The following is a 22,976-nucleotide window of genomic DNA, read 5'->3' as shown; positions in this document are numbered from 1 at the left end:
CATGAATAGATGGTATTCCATTGGATCTCCTTTAAAAACTGGAATATTCGGCGATGGCAATGTAGGTAGCTTTTGTTGCTTTATTAGACTCTCAGTTATCTCATTTTGGCGTTGCATGACAGAAGCCAGGTTATCTGTGTTTGCAGAATTGCCCTTTGAAGTAACAGGCTCTTGTCGCACAACAGGCGTTGCATCGGCAGCTATTCCACTACTATGGCTATGCTTTGATACATTACTAGCCCCACTGCTCCTATTGTGGCTGACATGTTGTCTCCGTGTAGCCGTCAGTGAATCCACTCTACTGCCTTTAGAGCCGCTTGACACATCTGAGCCTTCATATTTTCTTAACACAGCTAATCTTGCATCCGACGCAGCGAGCTTTGCTTGTACCTCCAACTCTTCTTTTTTTGCTTTGAGCCGTAGCTCCTGCTCTTCCAAAGCCCTTTTCTGTTTTTCCTTTTCGCTTTGAGCCGTAGCTCCTGCTCTTCCAAAGCCCTTTTCTGTTTCAACACAGCTGTCTCGGTTAACAAAGCGGCGTTCTCCATTTCAACTTTTAAGCGCTCAGCGCGAACTGATACTACAGAAGCAGAAGAGACAGACTTGGCTTTTTTACTCTTTCTGGATGCGACTGAAACGCTATCTTCAGGATTTACCTCATTGTTCACTCTTTCAGACTCTTCTATGCGAAGCATTGCCTCTTGTATCCATGATCTAACCTCTTGCACAAAATTGCATTGCTCATCATATCTTGTCTGAAACCAATTACTTTGATCTGCGTTCATATTCTCTGTGCATCCAAGTTGACTGAACAGGTCTTTGACCTCAGCATTTATCTTACTGAATTCTCCTATCAGCTCTTCATACTCTTCATACTTCATACACTTTCTTTTTTATATTTTCCACGTTTGCATCATTATCCATTAAATCGCGCAATTCGTTTTTTTTCTCAGTCAGTTTCTTTAACTTTGCTCTTCTGGAGTCAATTCTTGTCTGCAGACTATTTTCCAATGACACTTGTGTTGGTTTACGCTGACGTTTTTCCCTTGGAAGGCTTACCGGCTTTTCTTCTTCATCCGTCATGGTTGCTTTGAACGTCGGTCCGGTTTTTTGTTCCGATTCCACTTGCGACAGTCACGTTGCAGCCACGTCCACTTGTCAATCACCAGCCACGAGTGTAGCACATGATCGCGCTAGTTCAGAAGTCCCTCAGTAAATCCCTCGATGAATCTTCTTTCCAGTTTCAGCGAACCTCTCCAGCGTTTTGTAATCCGATGTCGAGCGAGTTTTTCTTACTAGTGTAGAGGCTCGTTCATAGTGAGACCTTGAGAAAAGTGCTATAGCTTACACTGACGAAGTCTCTGACCCAAAGTAACTGTTTCCACTCTGTGTCCGTGTGCCTTGCAATAAATCCACTTGAAACGTCTTGAAAGTTGAACTTTAATCCTCGTTTAACAATTACAAAGGTTCTAAGATACAGAGAGTCGGTGAGTCAGTGTCAGAGAGTCAGGTAAGAAAAACTGTTCGCTTCCACGGCTTCTCGAGATCTCCCCTGAGAAGCGTGAGACCGTTCTTATATAGCTGAATGAATTCTAATTCTTGAGAAGTGTGAGACAGTTCTAATTCTTGTTCTGATTCTTCACATATGAATTCTTAAGAAGCGTGAGACAGTTCTAATTCTTAACATATGAATTCTGATTCTAATTCTAATTCTTTTAACCTTGCCACATATTATTCATCATCTTAATCATGAAATAAACTACTTATATGAAATTACACACTCAAATGAAATTATATATACCATGTAACAAATTGTAATTCACATCTATATGAATTATACTTTGGCCGTTACAGCTGTTTTTATAAGACAGACATCTTAAATGAATGCTAGCAAGCCATATACATAGATCAGGAATAATAGAACAGGAAACAATCATAATGAAAGTGTTTTAAGTTAGGGCTAGTTTCATGTCAACTGTGCTGATGTCATCGAATGGTGGGTTATAGTCTTCGTGTGGGTTTGGAGGCCAGTCAGGTAAGTCGTCTGAGTCTATTTTCACCATCTGGTAACCAATATTTGTCAGCTGCCTCTGAAACACAGACATACAACATTGGTAGAAAACAGGGAGCAAACATAGCATCACAATCACTAAGCCCAGGACCGGTATGGTGGATAGAATCAGTGTCTTCCATCCACTGAACCAATGCCACCAGCTGTCTTTGTCTCCTCCATGTTTGTCTGCTCGTAATTGTTCAGCAACCTTGCGCATCTTGTTCAGTGCCTCAGTAATGTTACCGAGTTAACTCTTGCCCTTCTTGACGTGTATTGGTGCTCAGAGGGCGGGTTTGGTGTATACAGAAGCAGGGAGACAGCATATGGGACCAAAGGGTGAGGTTAGAATACCCCACAATATTTCTGGAGGCAGTTACCGCCTTTTCAGCTGCAGCAACTGCACGCAGGCAAACAGGAAGTCCAGCCGCCACTGGATCCACCCTGCTGGAGAAGTAAGCTACAGGTCTCAATCTATCCCCATGTTTCTGCAAAAGAACAGAGGTCATAAAACCCTTCTTTTCATCGACAGTTTGAACAAATGGTTTATTGGGGTCAGGCAGTCCCAGAGTGGGTGTGGTCTGCAGAGCGCTCTTTAGGGATGTCAGGCGCGCGTGGGACAGCCGCAGCATTGACTGCTTGCAGATCTTGGACAAACCTCCACTCATCGGGCTGGGACGGTTTTCTTGCCTTCTTAACTGGAAAAATAGGAGTGCGCACTGGAGAGTCCTGGCAAGGGACAATTACATCTGCCTTCAGCAACGAATCAAAGACCGGTCTTATACCTGCGATTGCTTCTGGTTTGAGTAGGTACTGGGTCTGTTTAGGACTGAAATCTGATTTGGGGGTGATCACCACTGGTTCAGCATTCTTTATTAGGCCCACATCATGTCTACCCTTTGCCCAAACGGAATTTGGAACTCCCGCCAATTTGGGGTGCACCTCTGCTGGAGTTATGCCTGTGGAAACAGAGACAAACAGGCCACTATGGCCAGGGTCCCCAGGACCCTGGTCATCAGTGGCTAATATTACGCTGCGCTTAACATACACACACATAGCATGACTTTGTTTGTAGACCCCAAGCCTTTGACAAAACAACACACTAGGGTCCTCTGTTTGGTACCACTCATTGCCATCGACTGCACATTTCCTGACCCACTTCCCCACGTCTTTCCAATGGGCGGCTCGTGGCCTTGGTAATGAGACATGGGATATAGAATTAATGATGTCAAAGAAATCATGTTGGCAGCAGCCGATCTCAAGGTCCTCTGACACAAGGCTGCATATAACGTTTGAGAACACTGCGATGAACATTGATGCAGCTGTTTGGACAACGAGTAAAATGGACCTGCACAGCGCAATAATGTTTAGACCAATACATAGTTTGAGGGTCAATCTTTCACGTGCATGGGGGTCTGCAAACCAAGTCTTTTCAAACTCTACATCTTGCCCTTGGTGAACATGTGCTGTACAATGCAAATCTTCCTCTTTCATATAATCTGTGTCAACTGATGAGGTGTTCAAGTGTGCGAGCTGTACAAGGTGTTTTGGAGTTTGTGTGAGCTGATCTGAGCAGAGCTGCCAGACATACACATACAGGGGGCTTCCAAACCCATACTGCACACCGCACATTTCACTTACTTCAATAGTTAGTCCATCTGGAGTGGATGTGAGATTTACTTCTAATTTGCACATTAAATCATGTGCTAACAAATTTACTGGACATGTATGTGAGATGAGGAATGAGTGGGACGTAACTATTCCTCCCTCGCTTTTACACAGGAGGTTGACTGAGAAAGTTTCGGTTACAGGTCGTCCTGAGATGCCCATCGTCTGAATAGAATTTGAGCTGAGTGGTGGGTCTACTGGAAGTACCCCGTGTTGTATCACTGAGTGTGCTGCTCCAGAATTTACTAAAAAGGCTAACACATGCCCACACACAGTGAGGGGCATACAAGGGAGTAGTTGTGTATTTTAACAAACTTAATGCAACTTCAGATGTATTTATTTGGACTGGTGTATCGGGCGTTTCTGTGTAGTCTTGCTGTTGCATGCAGGTGCTGCTACTAATGTGTTTAATGTTATGTGAATGCTCCTGTCTATGTGTATGTGTATCATCAGGTGTGTGTGTGTATGTTACCTCCCCTGTTCTCTGTGTGGGGCCCATTCCCAGAGTCTGCCCATCAGTCTGCTTTGCTGTACTCCTCACGGGGCTTCTGCCTGTTACTGTGGAGACAATTTCGAGCAATGTGTCCCTTTTGATTGCAGTTGTAGCAGGTTGCACCTTTTATCCAGGACGAGTCACTCCAGGTTGTCCTGTCTTGGCCCCTACTTCGACCTCTTCCTCCTCTTGTTCCTTTTTCTCCAGGCTGAACAGTCTGGAAAAGAGTGAGAGTGGCGGCGTGTAGATCTTGGTCTCTTTGTGTCGACTTTGTCTTCTTCTCTTTCAGCAGCTTTTCTGCATGCACAGCGTACTGCTCGATCTTGGTGAGACTCAGGAGTGCCCTCCACTGCAGCCAGGTTCACGGGTCTGGTCAGGCTACTGTGTTTTTTTTTTTTTCTCTCATACATGGCGGTGAGATGGGCGAAAAACGCTGACACCACTTCACATCTTCTTGCTTACACATACTGATCTTAGTAATGTCTATGTTCAAGGGAAAAGTACTGTCCAGACGAGCACAGAGAGCAGTGATGGTATCTCTATACTCACCATTGCCAGCCACGCTCCAGTCTGGTGTAGTCATTCGCTGGTCAGCTTCCGGCCACTCTTTGGAAACTTTGTTCCAATCTATACCCATCTTGGTCATGATTAGGCAGCGAAGTTCATGGGTGGTCGGTCGGAATTCTCTGCAAAATATCAACAGTTCATTACCAAATCTCTTTCCTCCTACCTCTCTCACACTGGGAAGAGAAGCCATGCTTTCCTTGATATCAGCTGTCATCCAGGGTCTATGGACTAAAAGCACGCCGTCAGCTCCAGCCACTTCCATCATTGGAAGATGAAGGACTTCAGACTTTAGATTATGGCCTTGTGGACCCACTGGTGAGCACGTGGTCAGGTCCAGGAGGGTGTCTTTTCCATCACCATATGCAAGACCGGATCTCGTGTGTGACGGAGAAGCGCTGAGAGGCGCTGATGCTGGAGGTGGCTGGTAGGCTGGGAGAGATTCCAGAGGCTCAGTTTTTTTTTTCCTTTGTCTCGACTTCTCCCCCTTTCTGTGGGTGAAGCGCTTGTGGGAGTGATGCTCCGCCTCGCTGAGGAGGCAGTGTGTGTCAGGGTGTTGGGGCAGACTCCAGGTCAGGGTCCATCTGAAATTTCAAACACTGAGAAGAGGGTGAGAGCCCTGCCTGTCGTTTCTCTCTTTTGTACTCTCAAGTGTTTCTTCTTTCCATGCAGAAAACGCCCTCCAGTCCCCTAAGAACTTAACGTTATCTGCAGACTCTTCTTTTTCCTTCTGTTTCAACTTTTCTTCTAACTGTCCTATCTGCCTGGGACTAAAACTGCCCTTTCCAGGGAATCCTAAGTCCTTTACCCATATATCAAACTGTGCCAAATAATCCTCGCCATACGAGGTTTTCATAAACTGGATGTTTGGGCTGTCATAGGAACATCCAATTCTTATTATAGCACATGTAGCTTCACACTTACTTGCTTTTTCTTTTCTTTCCCTAACTTACTGTTTCTGTTCCTCATTGTACACTGTTATATCAATAGGTTATGACAACAATGGCTGAGTTTTTATTAGGATCACAAGAAGAGCAGGTTGGACTATGTCCAAAAATGCGACACAATCTTTTAGGTGTGTTCTTATTAGTAAACAATTTATCTGACATTTGCCTTAAACCAAAGTAGGTATCATTTAGCACAACAACCTCAAAGACAACTAGCGCATGTGTACAAAATCTGTTTCTCTGTTTCAGAATTTGGAGGAGGACAGTACTCTGTTAATTCATCAATATTTTGCGTGCACACTGGTGTGTCTTTGCGTTTTCGCGATCGAACCTCTCTATCCCGTTCCCCAGACAGGCCAGTTGTTCACACAGAACAAAGGGAGCAAGATTCAATTCCCACAAATCGCTGAACGTAAATCCGTCGAAACACACACCTGTACTTCCCCTACTCAAGTAGGTGAGCGATTACCCAGTCGTCACTTAGGTGGATAATTCTCTTACACAACCCAATAAACTACTCGCAGTTTATTGTCTCAAAATTGTGTTTTATCCGTTGTCTGCAAACATATTGATGGTATCACAGCTTAGCAGTCCTCCTGGGCTCAGACAAACTTCTGTCCGTCTCTTATATCAGTCTTCCTTGACTGGGACAATCTCTGTCCACCTCTTATATCATTCTTTAAATACTAAGACAAATCTCTGTCCATTTCTTGTATCATTCTTTAAATAATGTTTCCACAAGAATGCAAAGTTATCACTTACTGGTTCGGTGAGCCCTGATGGCCTGGTCTCTCGTCCGAGTTCTCAGCTCCGCACCGTAGCCTTGGGAGTGTTCCATCGTCCGAGGATCAGACGCATAGGGCCCACCCAGGGACGCCAAATTGTAATGGAAATTTCTAATAAACACTTCAGAACGCTTAACAGTTGTCTTTTCAGTCATTTATTATAGTAGATCATATAAAGATATATAAAATAGGAAAGGAAAGAGAAGAATAGAAGAAGACATCACTTCTGATGATGCCGAGAGTACGCGCACTCCGAGTTGTGTTTTAGGAATGTTATCTATTATACTCTGAAAGCATTCGCTCACTGCTTGTGTCTTAACGTGATTGGCTCAAGATTTTCTATGAAGCTTTGTTAAAGCGTGCACCTGGCGTGCTCTGGTATGTGCAGGCGGATGCGAGTTAGGGAGAGCTCAAGCTCCCTGCTTATTACCACCAAGGTCACAGAAAAGCGATTACAGCATGTGGAAAAACATCTCTTCTTAGTAACTAAGCCACTTTAGTTCAACATACAGAAACACAGAGAATAATAATGTTCATCCATTAAAATTCCCTCACAGGGTACACAAACTTTTGACTGGTACTGTAATTACAGCATAGATTATACAGAGTACATTATTAATGCAGATACTCAGGGGTGTTCTTTAAGGGGGAACAATTAATCTGACCTGCAGTTCTGCCAGTTTGAGTAGACTCTCCAGGATCACGTCACTCTCCCTGAGATCTACAGATTCGCCTGCTTGCCAGTTTGGATTCTGACCAGTGTATTGGTGGTAGCCAAAGAAGAAATACTGGACAATAAGGGGTAAAATTGTGTTACAACGCACATCAAGGTTTCACTTTTTTTGACATCCCAACATTCCCTTCAGAACACATCTCATTATTTCTAGCCACTTTATCCTGTTCTACAGGGTCGCAGGCAAGCTGGAGCCTATCCCAGCTGACTACAGGCGAAAGGCAGGGTACACCCTGGACAAGTCGCCAGGTCATTACAGGGCTGACACATAGACAACCATTCACACCTACGGTCAATTTAGAGTCGCCAGTTAACCTAACCTGCATGTCTTTGGACTGTGGAGGAAACCGGAGCACCCGGAGGAAACCCACGCAGACACGGGGAGAACATGCAAACTCTGCACAGAAAGGCCCTCGTCGGCCACGGGGCTCGAACCCGGATACTTCTTGCTGTGAGGCAACAGTGCTAACCACTACACCACCATGCTGCCCATGACACAACATGTATCATCAAATCTTAATATGGATACACAGGCTCAAATAATGACTGGCAATTTCTTCTGATTCGTACACAATCTGAAAAAAAGTTTCTCAGCACTCACAGGGTAATATCCACAGTAAACGTTGGAGGCAGCTGGGTGTTGGTTGAAGTTCATGTTTGAATCCAAGGAGCCTGGGCTACAGTAGTGATACCCTGTAAAAAAAAAAAAAAAGTTAATAAATGACTTCCCATTTGGTAACACATTAACACCATCTCACTAAAGCATTATTCTGGGAAAAAAATATTACAATACAATACAGCTCCTAGAGCCACTCTTATTTATTTCCTGCCTACTGTGCCAAACGGTGCTGACATATCTCATCTCATCTCATTATCTCTAGCCGCTTTATCCTGTTCTGCAGGGTCGCAGGCAAGCTGGAGCCTATCCCAGCTGACTACGGGTGAAAGGTGGGGTACACCCTGGACAAGTCGCCAGGTCATCACAGGGCTGACACATAGACACAGACAACCATTCACACTCACACCTACCGTCTGGTCAATTTAGAGTCACCAGTTAACCTAACCTGCATGTCTTTGGACTGTGGGGGAAACCGGAGCACCCGGAGGAAACCCACGCAGACACAGGGAGAACATGCAAACTCCGCACAGAAAGGCCCTCGCTGGCTACGGGGCTCAAACCTGGACCTTCTTGCTGTGAGGTGACAGCGCTAACCACTACACCACCGTGCCATCCCTGCTGACATATCAAGCTTTAAAATAGTTGCGTCAGAAACAACTGAAAGAGATCACATACAATATAAAGCCTGACTGATAGACTAGTTGGCCAAATTAAGGCTCCGTTAAATTATTGGTATCAACAGAAATCATGTGCATGAAGCACCTCTATCATTAAAAAAATAAATATTCAGTATGAAAAAACATATTAATGAGTTCAAACAAAAGCCAAAAACATACTGCCAAGCACCAGATGGCATTAATCACTCGTATTTTGTTAAAAAAAAAAAGCAGTTTTGCAAGACATCGCAGTACTTGCTGCTTATATGAAACACCAACACTGATGCTGAGAAACAATACACTGGGCTACATCCCAAATTGCATGCATGCAAGTGTACATCAAAATAGTACACCATAACACAGTATTTGCTTCAGAAGCATGCGATCGGGATGTATAGTAGATTTACAAGAATTAAACTATCATACTATTCATTACCTGGTGCGTAAAATCCGTAATGTGAGCGATGAGGTATGAACGTCCCAGCAGGCATTGAGCTTGGTGAGCCCTCATGGATGTGCCTGCAGCTGGATTGGCGTGAACACTGAGTTCATCGGGAAGTGGTGGAACCCAGAGCCTGGATCACCATGGCCCATTACAGATGCTTGGGAGGGTTCAGATGTTCTGTCACAATCGGTCACATTCTGTGAGCCATCACCATGATGGTTATGAGGAGTTTCCTCAACCAAAACTAAAACACAGAGACAGGGCAGATATTAATGAATAAAAAGTACTAAAAATTCAGATGATTGCTAGAGACCAAAAACTTAGCTAGCTGGGCTATGCTCCGATTAGTGAAACAGTAGTTTTAGGGGTGTCCAAACTTTTTATTGATAGCCCTTTATCGGTGTACCATATGAAAATCTCCACACCCAAACTATCATAAATATCATTAAAAAATACCATAAATAACCCAAAAATATGTTTTCAACTAGAATACTTGCGTGTGGAAGGTGATCCCTCTTGATTTGCAATATTTGTTGGCATAACGGGTGGAGTTAATCGTGAAGCATGCATGCCCCTTTCAAGGAATTTAGTCCACTTTCTTATCTGTTATCTTAAGTCTCATGCACACTCGAGGATTTTCACATCTTAACCAAGTTTAAAAATGTGGGCCACAGACAGACAGATTTAATCGATTTTTTTGTATTTTAATCATAAGAATGCACACACCAGATGATTCATTCAAGATGCAAGACCACACATTTGGCGATTATACCGAAACGATGTAGATGAGTAAATACATATTTTAAACTACCAACCATTTTTCATCGCAGCAGAGTTTTCCTTGGGTGAATTCACCATCTGATAAACACTTTGTTGACTTGTTGGTCACCTTTATCCCAGCAGCAATCTTGGCCTTGTTAGGGGCCAAGCAGCGGAGCTGCAGGCACCACTAGTGTTTCTATGGTTTCTTCTTATTATTATTATTATTTCAAGCATCTTTCTTCTGTATAGGATGTCTATGGCAGCCTATAGAACTGTATGGTAAAAAGCTATGAACTTTAGCACACTGATTTTGGACAGTTTCATGATTCTTCTCAGTAAATTTCATGTTGCCACCTCAAACTCGCTAGTGCCACCAACTGGTCAAAGTTTGACATTTTTGCTCACAATTTTTGAACTGTTCAACCGATTCTCAAAAACTTGGTATCCCTGGAATCCTTGGGCCAAGCCGATTCCAATGCACCCTATGACGTCATTTTCCGCCTGGGTAGATTTTCCGCCATTTTGGATTTTTTAAAAATTGAATAAAATGCTACTTCTCCTATATTTTTGACCGTTTTTCATGAAAATTGACATGGACCATCTTCAGACTATGGTGCATATAGGGTCTATTTTTTGGAACGATTGATAAAACTATCAAATTTAGTGGCGAAGACGCCAAACAGGAAGTGAGCTCATATCTCGGCAGCCCTTTGACATATCTCCACCAAACTTAACGACATAAAGCCACACCCCTCCAGAAGGGTCCACACCAAATTTGGTGCAAATCGACCAATAGGGGGCGCTATAATTTGTAAAACTGTGTTTTGGCTCATATCTCATGTGTTTTGGTTAGAAACAAAATTCCAATGCCTGATCACACTGTTGGATGCCCCACTGATGGTCATTTAAAAATTTCAAGGTCAGCACAAGTTATGACCATCTCTCCAACATAACATCAATCTCTTAGCATGTGGCTGCTTGGCCCCACATTGCTGCTTGCAGCTATATTTGCCAGGCATGAGTCGCTTTAGTTTGACCAGAAGCTCTGGGTTAGCCCGTCTGAAGCACTCGTTGTGAAAGTGATGCCGCTGGGCCAAGGTGAAAGCTTTGCCGAGTTGCTGCTTCTCTGAGCTGTCATGATCTGGGTGCACTTTTCTGAAACCATACAGGTTTAGCTGGCGAAAGAAACTGATGATGGAAGTGGTTTTGAAGTACTCTCTCGTCTGCTCATTAGGAGAACCTAGCACTTCTTCAAAGGGTTCCTGATAGATGAGTATTTGTTCCTCACTGGAGTCCCAGCAGATTGAGCAAATTTGAGGATTGTTCACCAAACGCCACAATTTGCTGGGGAAATGGTTGGGGTTGATTGGGAGGGTGAAGCACGTTTCTTTGACTTCCATACCAGCTGAAGAATTTGCAAGCACCTGGTGAAAACGGACAGGAGCTCAAGGTTAGTGAACTGGAGTTATTGATTTATATAGATATTTGTAAACTAACTTGATTATAACAGTCGCTCTTTAGTGTTGACTAGTTAGCAAGGCACCTACCTAACTCATTCATCTTCATTAACAGCTGAAAAATGATTAGCAAGTGAAAATCATTATCAGTAAGAAGCTAGCTTTACTGTTGGAAAAGCTGTCGGGGGGGCACGTCACACTCTCAGAAAATAAAGTACAGTAGTAGTCCTAGCATGATCATTTGGACAGTACCCTCCAAGGTGCTTATTTGTCCCTTTTTCATACTTCCTGGGAACGTATATGGACCTTTCTGATCCTAAAAAGTACCCATAGTTACCTTGGGACCCAATCATGAGCCCTAAGGGTACATTAGTGTAGACTGTACCTTGGGGAACAGAAATGGACTCTTACTGTAACACTATTTCTGACAGTGGAGACTTGACCAGCCTCCTTTTTGTTGTTGTTTGTTTTTGTTTGAAAATAATCAAACAAAAAGACCCAAAGTCAGTTTGAATTACACGATCATGTGTGCATAGGCGGTTTTAAACAGGGGCCAGGGGGGCCAGTGCCCCTGTAAAATTGCTCCTGGCCCCTGTTGTGGCCCCTGTGCTGAACAGATAATAAGCTTTATTAATTTCGACGTGTGCTGGCTCGAAGATCGGAACTGACATGACGGAGTGTTCTACACGGACTCCTTAAAGCGCTACACGCACACTGTTACCTGCAGCAGAAAGACCAGCAGCAGCGCGAATTGTAAACTTCGGATGTGAGAGTTAACAGCTGCAGCCCTGCAAGGACTAGGCTACTGCAAAGAAGCGAAGGTAAGGAAAATTATTCAATTTTGTAACGTCAGTGTTTGCACATATCCGTGTTTTACTGTTGTTGTTCACTACAATAATAAATCCGTTTTATTGCGCTTTCTTAAAAGTGCGTTGCACAGCAATAAGTAGCCTAACTTAATATTTTTGGGAAATGGGTAAAATAACCGACAGTGTTTAACCTTCTTGTAAAACTCGAATGGCCTTGTGATATGTAGAGGCTACATTCCTCTCCGTTTACTTTTTAGTATAAGCCTACTGTAGGCTGTCATCATGAAAAGGAGCAAGAAGGACATTATGTCCTTTTTTGCCCCTGTTGGCAAAAAGCAACATAGAGAGAGTAAGGAAGATGAAGATTATGAAAGAGGTGAGAGAGCCAGAGGTGGAGAGAGAGCCAGAGGTGATGGTTGGAGAGGTGGAAAGTGAGGCATCCGAAAGGCAATCTGAGAGTGAGGATGAAGACATTCAGGATCAGATTGAGGGACAGAATGAGGGACAACCCAATGAGTCATTGGGACAACCAGATTCACCATGCATATCAAGTACAGCACCATCAGGTTTGTGATGTTGAACAAATGCGTGTGTGAGCAGTGTTGGCCTACAATTCATATAGCCTACTCTGAAAGTGTGAAGTCTGAATAATAATTAATAAATATAAAATACAAATAATAGATATAATAATAAATTAATAAATGAATAATGATAAATAAATGTTGTTCTCAGTAGCACTCTCATTTACTGTATTCATCTTTCTCCAGACATCAGCAAGTGCTTGGACGACACTCCATTGCAGCCACATCTGAAGAAAAGATTCATTGTATGCAAAAATAGAAATCTTATTTTACAAAAAAGAGAAACATGGTTTTAAGATTTATTGAGCACAATTTATTTTATGTTTAGGCTATTGAGACAATGTTTATCTCATTGTATTTATGCTCAATGTATTTTGTTTTGGTTTTAAATAAACTAAACAAAACATTTTGAACGCTTAAATATTGCCATGTTTTGTCCATATGTGCCCCCCTGAAAAAACACTGGTCCCACCTAGGCCCCCCTAGTAATTTTGGTTTAGAACCGCCACTGGAAACAAAGAAACTCCACGTCCGTTCTGTCTTCTCGCTCAGCAGAAAGAGAAAAGCCGCAAAGCGAACCAAACTGACGTAAAGCCCCTGGGGCCACGTAAACACCACACTGCTCCCTGCTGTCGAACACACATTACTTCTCCTGATATGTACATCAAATACTTTAGTGCAATGTTAGCGAATACAGGTTAATTATCCCTTGAATAAACACTCAAAACATTAATTATGAAATTACAAAAACTACCACAAATGTGATAAACACTTCAGTGGGCATCACACGCTCCCTGACAGAAAAGAATGGCTCCCGACATTTCTAAAAATCTTTATCTCAAACCTTTGAACATTTTCAGCTCTTAACCTTGGTTCTTAAACCTCTATTTAACACACAAGCATTGTGGGTGGAATGTATGTGGCTGGTGCTTGGTAAGTATATGGCATGTATGGTGTCTGGGTGTAGAGGACTGGCTGTGAATATGGCACACAAATAGATGGGAGGTAGGGAAAGAGTGAGTATGCAGATGTAGGGTGATGGGGTGCCTCCATGACAGGTACAAAGGATTCTGTGTGTCCAGTCACTGAGTGAACTGTGGCGTGTGACCGTGTTGATGGTTCACCTAATGACTCATAGGTGAGGAAATGGCGTGGCCTCCTCTCACAAGCTGATCTTCTGATCTCTGAATGACTGTGCTCTACAGGACGGGTCAAAGGTCGAGTTTCTGACTCAGAGTCTTGGAGTTCATTGTTTCCATTTCCTTCCACAGGTCCAGTGGGTACAGGTAGGTTCTCATCAGCATCTCATCTCTCTTCAGCAGGATTTGATAAGTGTTCAGGTACAGTATGACTTTCTTCCCTTACAGGTGCTGGTCCTTGGCTCAGGTTCCCTAGATACATGGTGAGTTGGTTAAGGTCAGTGACAGGTCTTTTCTCTGTTCTTTCTGCAGGTCTCCTCAACCAGTATCCTGGGCCACAGTCCTCATCTGAATCACCCTCACTGTCATCACTTGTGTCTGCTTGTCTTTGAGTGTCTGTCATTCTCTCTTGTTTTTGTCTGTGATGTGTTTTCTTCTCAGGGATGGATCTTATGTCAGGTGGAGTGATATCGACAGGCAAGTCGTTCACCAGCAACAGGAGATTGCGGTGCAGTGTCCTGGTTTTCTGTTTGTCTCCAGTTTCAGGGCAGACAATGTATACTGGATTCTCAGCAAGTTGACTTTTGACGATGTATACAGTCTTCTCCTATTCTGTCCTGGATAATACTTCTGGGGTATTGTAGACAGATAGCGAACAACAATAAAGACCAGTAGGCTTAATTCCAGGTTGACTGATTGATTTACTGAAATCTTCTGGTGCTTTGATTATTTGTAAAACTGAAACACAAAGGAAATATACAAGATACAAAATGTTACAAAAGAAAATACATGCAACACACTGGTTACAATCTACTGTTTCCTTTACAGGTGCTGAATCAGGTAAGTAATTTCTTTACAGGTTCCAAATCAGGTAAGTATGACGAAATTTAACATCTTTTCTCTTACAGGAGACTATTTACACAGGTAAGTAAACAGGTAAAGTGAAAATATACTAACTAGCAACGTTTCACACAAAACACAATGTATAGCATGTTGTAAATGAGGCTCTACAATAAGCTATATGACTCAGCAGTGTGGCTAACTAGCATTGCTAACGACGATTAGCAATTAGCATACTTTACAATGATCTCATTTTAACTTAAATTAAACGTTTTGATCATCACTTTCAACACCACAGTGATCTTAATCGACTACAACAACTATTTGCAGCAATAACTCACTGTTGGTTCCACTCCAAGGTTAAAACAGCTGAATCTCTGGAGGAGCACATTTGTATATGGCTTGTAACAGGCATGGTTAAAACAGGAAGTGCCTCGTGCATATAACAGGAAGTGACTACAAATTAAAGCTGCAGTACCTAAAACTACCACTAGGGGAAACCTAACCCCACCCAGTAACTGACAGAGTCAGCACACTCCCCGCTTGGTATACATGTATACCACTATTTACTCTTTCTTCTGCGGAATAAGTAAAACAACATCAGAAATGGGTCTAAGGTATTCCTTAACTACCCCTTGGCTAAGAGTCTTCACAATGACCTTACGAACTTTGCTGTCTGAACTAGCAATGGCCTTAACTATTCGTCCAAGAGGCGACATGTTACGCTTTGCTTGACTGTCCTTTATCAAAACAAATGTCACCTTTCTGGAGGTCAGGCTTCTCAGAGGTCCACTTCCTCCATGGTTGAAGTGTTGCCAGGTACTCCGACCGCCACCTCTTCCAGAAGGAGTCCACCAGGCTCTGGACCTGGCGCCACTGGACCTTGCTAAGATGATCCAGCTCGAAGTCTCCCAGGGGTACAGGACTGACACTCGCCTTCTGTTCCAGGTATGTTAAGGAGTTGATCCATGCTTTCCAGTGTGCCTCTTTCTCTGGTGGGAGAGGCGTGTCCCACTCATACTGTTCTGAGGAAATGTCTCGCCTAAAATAAACGCCCGCCTGGGTGGCACGGTGGTGTAGTGGTTAGCGCTGTCGCCTCACAGCAAGAAGGTCCGGGTTCGAGCCCCGTGGCCGGCGAGGGCCTTTCTGTGCAGAGTTTGCATGTTCTCCCCGTGTCCGCGTGGGTTTCCTCCGGGTGCTCCGGTTTCCCCCGCAGTCCAAAGACATGCAGGTTAGGTTAACTGGTGACTCTAAATTGACCATAGGTGTGAATGTGAGTGTGAATGGTTGTCTGTGTTTATGTGTCAGCCCTGTGATGACCTGGCGACTTGTCCAGGGTGTACCCTGCCTTTCGCCCGTAGTCAGCTGGGATAGGCTCCAGCTTGCCTGCAACCCTGTAGAACAGGATAAAGCGGCTAGAGATAATGAGATGAGATGAGACACTCCCACCCCCCGCGTCTCCACCCCTCCTCCCCCTTATAAAGCCTGAGAAAGTCAGGCTTTATAATGGGTGTCTATTGCATTACACACCAGTGGAGCTCGTTAAGTTAGAGTGTAGAGAGCTTGGAAAAATAGCTCAAACTTTCTCATTTAAACTGTGTTTTCAGCCCCAATTTTCACTCCACACACACAATTTTCTCAAAAGTAGTAGCCACACTTGTCCTGATTCACACAATGTGTCTACCTACACGATACGACTTGCAGTTTTTGAATGAGAAGCCTGAAAGTGAGGAGAGGGCAGGCGTGTAGCCCCATAGACTGCCATTATAAACTTGGCAGAAAAGTCACTCGTTTTTAACTTGCTCTAGTGACCATTCTTTACGCTACAGACAAAAATAAATTACATCAGTGTGTTCAGGAGAGCCTTGTGGCGCTCATTGTGAAAGAAATTTGTGAATATCTCCTTCCGTTTTCGTGTAAATCCCCATTGTTTGGAGGGAGCGCACTGAGAAAATCCTGCGCTCTGTGTGACACTCTGCTCGCAGCGCGCGGGTTGGGGGAGGGGCTGCTCGCTCTCTCTCTCACACACACACACGCACACACAGAAGGGACGGGCTGCTTGTGGGTTTCAGTCTGATTGACGTGTCAGTATCCAATCATTTTGACGTGGTTACCTCGATAGGATTTGATGGCATTTTTCCTTTATTTTACATTGTAGACTGGATTAAAATATTTCGTTTTTGGGTCAAACCTTCTATTGTACTGCTTGCAACATGGGTGTGAGGAGCTTTTCAAGCAATATGGTAAAAAATACTCCTGAAAAAAATCTCGTACTCCACCTTTAAATTAGCACGTGAAACTCGTTTGGAATGAGCATTGACATTAAGGCTTTAGTTTGTCGAAATGACATTGTTGTTGATCAACTATGCATCCATAAAGTTTAACTAGCATTGAATAGAGGAAAGTTGCCTCAGACACTTGCACCAGCATGTCTGTATACGTGCACGCAGCATTCACGTGTGCCCTGAGGAAGGTTTGTAGACAAAAGCTTGGCAACTAAACTTTGGAGCATGGATTGAAGTTTGGATATTATACTTGTAGTAAATGGAAGCATTTAAAACTCAACATTGTATAAGCTTTTATTTGTTCAGCCTCAGATGAGTTAATGTGTTTGCATTATTCTGTTCCAGTTGTGAGCGCAGACGGAGTTAAGTGGCTGTGGTGAAAAATACCAGGTAATCAAATGAATGTTAATTGTTCTATCAACCACTCCTCTCTACCCCCTCCCATATCATTTATTCTACTTTACTGTTTGGACTACATGAAACCTGTTGAATGTGTGAGCCTAAATGTTGGTGTTATACAGTGTTATGCCGTTATCTACCACTAGATGATACCAAGCCACTAAGGCATGTTTAAGTTGTACAGTTATGAGAGACCAAAAAAAAGAAGGTTGGAAGAAGTCAGTGGATCAGGCCCCGGTCACACCGCCCAAACTTTGCTGGAGCGTTCCTGGAGCGGTGAAAAAAATTCATCACTGCTCGTAACTGTTCACCACCGTTTAACAAAAGTTGGCCCCCATTAAAGCAACGCCATATATGCTCGGCCACCGCTGATGTTTCTCAAGGGGCCCTCCTACCGCTCCGAAAGTTTTGAGCTGCACAAAATATTGTGAGCGGTGAGGAGGGGGCAATTTTCCGCCCCAGCAAAGTTCACCCCCGCTCCACCAACGCCCAGTCAAAGTTTGGCACCGCTAGACGCAAGTTCGTGGATGCTTGGGTCCGCTAGGCCAACGCAGAAATCTTGAATGCTGGACCACCGCTGCTTCGCCAGCGTTGCCCGGGCGGCGATTAAACGTTGCACAAACTTCAGTGGAGCGGTTGTAAGCGTTTTACGAGCAGACACGGGGTTGCTGGAACGGTGTCGGGCGTTGAAGCAGCTATCCATGGCAGCGATGAACTTTGGTTTGGCGTTGGTATAGAGGTGTCGGAGCGGGACCAGAATTTGGCTATAAATACGGGGAGAAATGGACCAGGAGCTCATTTGGAATCGAGCTGCCGTTGAGTTCAGACCTCATCTGTATCGAATTTGCTCAAAGTTACAGTAAAACTGTATCACCATGGATGCTGAGAGACTTGCTATGATTGGTGCACTAGTCCAGCAGCAGAATCAGAACCTCCTCAGATTCCAACAAGCTGTTGACAGATTTTTTGATTTGATTTTATTCGATCATAATGTAAAATGAAGTACAAAATACATTAAAATCAGGATTACACAAGAAAGCGCAAGCACTTATTTCCATTGTGGTCCCATTAAAACACGTAAAACAGCAATGGCAACGTTATGATTTGACTTAATATTGACTCACTGTACTATGTAAATGCTGAAAATAATAACAACAACCACAATAATAAAATAATAATAGGCGGCACGGTGGTGTAGTGGTTAGCGCTGTCGCCTCACAGCAAGAAGGTCCTGGGTTTGAGCCCCGGGGTTGGCGAGGGCCTTTCTGTGTGGAGTTTGCATGCTCTCCCCGTGTCTGCGTGGGTTTCCTCCGGGTGCTCCGGTTTCCCCCACAGTCCAAAGACATGCAGGTTAGGTTAACTGGTGACTCTAAATTGACCGTAGGTGTGAATGTGAGTGTGAATGGTTGTCTGTGTCTATGTGTCAGCCCTGTGATGACCTGGCGACTTGTCCAGGGTGTACCCCGCCTTTCGCCCGTAGTCAGCTGGGATAGGCTCCAGCTTGCCTGCGACCCTGTAGAAGGATAAAGCGGCTAGAGATAATGAGATGAGAATAATAATAATAATAATAAATTGACTTAAATTGACTAGACTAGTAGACAATGAAAATGCATTGTATAGACTAGACTGGAATTTGATTATAAAATTTGATTTCAAAAAGTATATGTAAGAGACCCTACGTGTGGGTGGAGCACAGAGGACGGCAGGACAGAGATCAGGTTTTATAAATGGCTTTATTGCCACACTTTTCAGTATAACAATAACATTCGCAGACACACAACCGGCGTCTGGTTCAGGGCTGAGCTCCTTCTGCTCTCGCTCTCCCTCCTGATATAGGGCGCAGTCACTGGGAAGACACACAAACAGGTTAATTGCTCTCAGGTGACGTGATTCTGCCACTTACCTTCCCTGACTCCGCCCTCCTGTCACAGACCGGCGCTTGACCACGCCCCCGCTGCCACATACCCCCACCGCCCAACTCAGGCCGGGCGGCCGTCCGGCCTGCAGCCGACTCCCCCCCCCCCTTGACGGGAGAGGAAGTCCGCCACGACCATCTGCGCCCCCGGCCTGTGGACCACCTTGAAATTAAAGGGTTGGAGCGCCAGATACCAACGGGTGATCTGCGCGTTGGCATCTTTCATGCGGTGGAGCCACTGGAGGGGCGCGTGGTCCGAACAGAGGGTGAAAGGGCGCCCCAGCAGGTAGTACCGGAGGGCAAGAACCGCCCACTTGATGGCCAGACACTCTTTCTCTATGGTGCTGTAGCGCCCCTCATGCACCAACAGCTTCCTGCTGATATACAGGACAGGGCGGTCCTCCCCCTCCACCTCCTGGGACAAAACCGCCCCCAGCCCTCTGTCCGACGCATCGGTCTGCAACATAAAAGGGAGAGAAAAGTCAGGGGAGTGTAGAAGTGGCCCCCCACACAGTGCAGCCTTTACCTCTGAGAAAGCCCGCTGGCACTGCTCCGTCCACTGGACCGGATCTGGTGCCCCCTTTTTAGTGAGATCAGTCAGCGGGCTGGTGACGTCCGAATAATTAGGTATAAACCTGCGATAATAGCCAGCCAGCCCCAGGAACTGTCTCACCCCCTTTTTGGTCTTGGGCCTCGGGCAGGCCGCAATTGCTGCCGTCTTATTAATTTGGGGACGCACCTGCCCGTTGCCCAAGTGGAAGCCCAGATACCGTACTTCCACCCGCCCAATCGCACACTTCTTTGGGTTGGCTGTGAGCCCCGCTCGCCTCAGCGACCTAAGGACGGCCCTCAGATGTTCGAGGTGCCGCTGCCAGTCATTGCTATAGATGATTATGTCATCTAAATATGCTGCCGCATATGTGGCGTGAGGGCGGAGGACTCTGTCCATCAGCCACTGAAACGTTGCGGGGGCCCCAAACAGCCCAAACGGAAGGGTGACGAATTGGTGTAAACCAAACGGTGTGGAAAAGGCCATTTTTTCTCGGGATAGTGGAGTCAAGGGGATCTGCCAATATCCCTTCGTTAAATCCAGTGTCGAATAAAAGCGAGCAGTGCCGAGTCGATCGAGCAACTCATCAATACGAGGCATTGGGTACGCGTCGAATTTAGACACCGCGTTGACTTTTCTATAGTCCACACAGAACCGGACCGACCCGTCGGCCTTGGGTACCAAGACCACCGGGCTGCTCCAGTCACTGTAGGACTCCTCGACGATGCCCATTTCGAGCATGGTCTGAAGTTCTTCCCAAACCACCTTTTTTTTGTGTTCAGGTAGCCTGTAAGGGCGGCTACGCACTACCACCCCCGGGGGCGTCTCTATGTGGTGCTCTATGAGGTTAGTGCGACCGGGCAGGGGCGAGAACACATCCGAAAACTCGGTCTGCAACTGGGCGACCTCCGTGAGTTGGGTCGGGGAGAGGTGGTCTCCACAGGGGACCGGAGAGGTACGTGATGCCAATGTCCCCTTTTGAACCTCCGGCCCCAGCTCCGCCTTCTCTGGAACTACCGACACCAACGCCACGGGGACCTCCTCGTTCCAGAGTTTAAGCAGGTTGAGGTGGTAAATCTGTAGCGCCCCACCCCTGTCCGTTCGCCTCACCTCATAGTCGACGTCCCCGACTCGCCGTGTGACCTCAAAGGGTCCTTGCCACTTGGCGATCAATTTGGAGCTCGACGTGGGCAACAGTACGAGTACCTTATCTCCCGGAGTGAACTCCCTAAGGCGCGTACCCTTGTTGTACAGGCGGGCTTGCCGTTCCTGGGCCTGCCGCAAATTCTCCTGAGTTAGGTGGGTGAGCGTGTGGAGTTTTGCGCGCAGGTCCATAACGTACTGAATTTCGTTCTTACTTTGTGAAGGTCCCTCCTCCCAATTTTCCCGCAGCACGTCCAGGATGCCGCGCGGCTTACGCCCATATAATAATTCAAACGGGGAGAACCCCGTGGAGGCTTGGGGGACCTCTCGCACTGAGAACAGCAAGGGTTCGAGCCACTTATCCCAGTTACGTGCGTCCTCACTTACGAATTTTTTAATAATATTTTTGAGGGTGCGGTTGAATCGTTCCACTAAACCGTCCGTTTGTGGGTGATACACGCTGGTGCGGATCGGCTTAATCCCCAATAACCCATACAGTTCGCGCAGTGTTCGTGACATAAACGTAGTGCCTTGATCAGTCAGAATCTCTTTCGGGATTCCAACTCGGGAGATGACGCGGAAGAGTGCCTCTGCAATACTGCGTGCTGAGATATTGCGCAGAGGCACTGCTTCCGGGTATCGCGTTGCATAGTCCACTAGAACTAATATAAAGCGGTACCCTCGTGCTGACCGATCTAATGGCCCGACGAGATCCATCCCAATTCTCTCAAACGGGGTCTCGATTAACGGTAGAGGGCACAAAGGCGCTTTTGGAATGGCCGCTGGGTTTACTAACTGGCATTCGCGGCATGCCGTACACCACCTACGGACATCGCCGCGAATCCCCGGCCAATAGAAACGGGCCATTATTCGGGCTAGTGTTTTATCCTGCCCTAAGTGTCCAGCCATGGGATTAAAGTGAGCCGCCTGGAATACCAATTCCCGGCGGCTCTTCGGAATTAAAAGCTGCGTGACTCGCTCTTTCGTTTGAGTGTCCTGCGTCACTCGGTATAATCTATCCTTCATAATCGCGAAGTAGGGGAAGGACGGGGTGGCATTCGGCTGGAGCGTTTGACCATCGATTACTCTCACTTGGTCAAACGCATGCCGCAGAGTCTCGTCTCACGACTGCTCTAATGGGAAATCCGCGAGGGATTCCCCAATAGAGAGAGGAGGAGCCGGCGGCTCCTCACTCTGACGCGGAGATGACGTAGACGGCTCTGTGACAGCTGCTCCCGCCAAAGCGACACCGGGACCTCCCCCTGTCAAATGGCAGGACCCACTCTCGACTAGGCGTGTCATTAAACCCCGAAATCCCGGCCAATCAGTCCCCAAAATTAGAGAGTGGGTAAGGCGAGGATTAACCGCCGCCTTTACTATGAATTTTTCCCCTCTGAAAATAATGTGGACCGACACCAAAGGGTAGCTGTGAACATCCCCGTGCACACATAACACCTTCACCCCTTGTGCTCCCCCCAATGCCTCGTTTTGAACCAGGCTTTGGCGAATTGAGGTCTGATTACAACCAGAATCCACCAACGCCTGATATGTAGCCCCTTGGATACTCACCGGTATGCGATACGCTCCGGCCCGATCGAGGGCGGCCTCTGGCGCGTCGGGGATCCGAACCACCGCGCCCACTTCCATTGCCGTGCACTGCTGTTGAAGGTGGCCCGGTTCCCCGCAGCGCCAGCAAACCGGCCCGGGCTTTCCCTCTGCACCGGTGATCTGGGGCTCACTCACCTGAGGTGGGGGAGAGACAGACACAGAAGGGAGAAACGGGAGGGCACCGCGGGTGCGGCGGGCTGGCTGGGGGGGTGCCGGCCCCCGCCTCCGCGGAGGGGGAATGGGGCGAGGACAGGACACAGGAGGGGGGGGGAGAGAGAGAGAGAGAAGAGGAGAGAAGAGATGCCATCTGCTGTCCTGCCGCCGGGACAGCCGCCAGATGATCCTCCGCCAGCTCGACTGCCTGATCCAGCGACGCCGGGCGGTGGCACTGGACCCACTCCGCGGTTCCAGCTGGTAAGCGGGCGATGAACTGTTCCAGTACCACCTGGTCGACGATTCCCTCGGCGTCGCGATCGTTGGCCCTCAGCCACCGCCAGCAGGCGTCCCGGAGCTGCTGGCCGAACGCGAACG

The 22,976-nt window shown here is 46.2% G+C and overlaps 2 protein-coding genes across 5 annotated transcripts in view; both read right to left on the bottom strand.

The window, feature by feature from the left end:
* The window catches only part of LOC132901310 (zinc finger protein 850-like), an 808,362-nt gene that overhangs the window by 136,609 nt on the left and 648,777 nt on the right, over positions 1-22,976 (bottom strand). The window lies entirely within an intron of this gene.
* On the bottom strand, positions 1,848-10,610 carry LOC132901325 (uncharacterized). Of its 4 annotated transcripts, none has more exons than XR_009656839.1 (5): positions 9,773-10,610; positions 8,949-9,201; positions 7,839-7,930; positions 4,188-7,292; positions 1,848-2,087 (listed from the first exon to the last, which is right to left on the bottom strand). XR_009656839.1 is itself a non-coding variant. In XM_060943641.1 (5 exons), exon 5 carries the CDS (start codon positions 3,998-4,000, stop codon positions 2,603-2,605), a length of 1,398 nt encoding a protein of 465 aa, XP_060799624.1. In that variant the 5' UTR covers positions 4,001-6,541; positions 7,170-7,292; positions 7,839-7,930; positions 8,949-9,201; positions 9,773-10,610; the 3' UTR covers positions 1,848-2,602. The 4 variants fall into 4 exon arrangements, 3 of the variants coding, with proteins under 3 accessions (XP_060799624.1, XP_060799625.1, XP_060799623.1); XM_060943641.1 differs by having other exon boundaries at positions 1,848-6,541; positions 7,170-7,292; XM_060943642.1 differs by having other exon boundaries at positions 7,170-7,292.

Source organism: Neoarius graeffei, chromosome 17 (genome assembly GCF_027579695.1).
Source record: "Neoarius graeffei isolate fNeoGra1 chromosome 17, fNeoGra1.pri, whole genome shotgun sequence".
Classification (NCBI taxonomy): domain Eukaryota; kingdom Metazoa; phylum Chordata; class Actinopteri; order Siluriformes; family Ariidae; genus Neoarius; species Neoarius graeffei.
The sequence above is the reverse complement of the archived record's forward strand: the minus strand, read 5'-3'. Positions and strand labels throughout refer to the sequence as shown.

Bases quoted from the DNA above. Each gene is read 5' to 3' on its own strand.
- LOC132901325 (XM_060943640.1), bottom strand. From the start codon at position 4,000: ATGCCCCTCACTGTGTGTGGGCATGTGTTAGCCTTTTTAGTAAATTCT.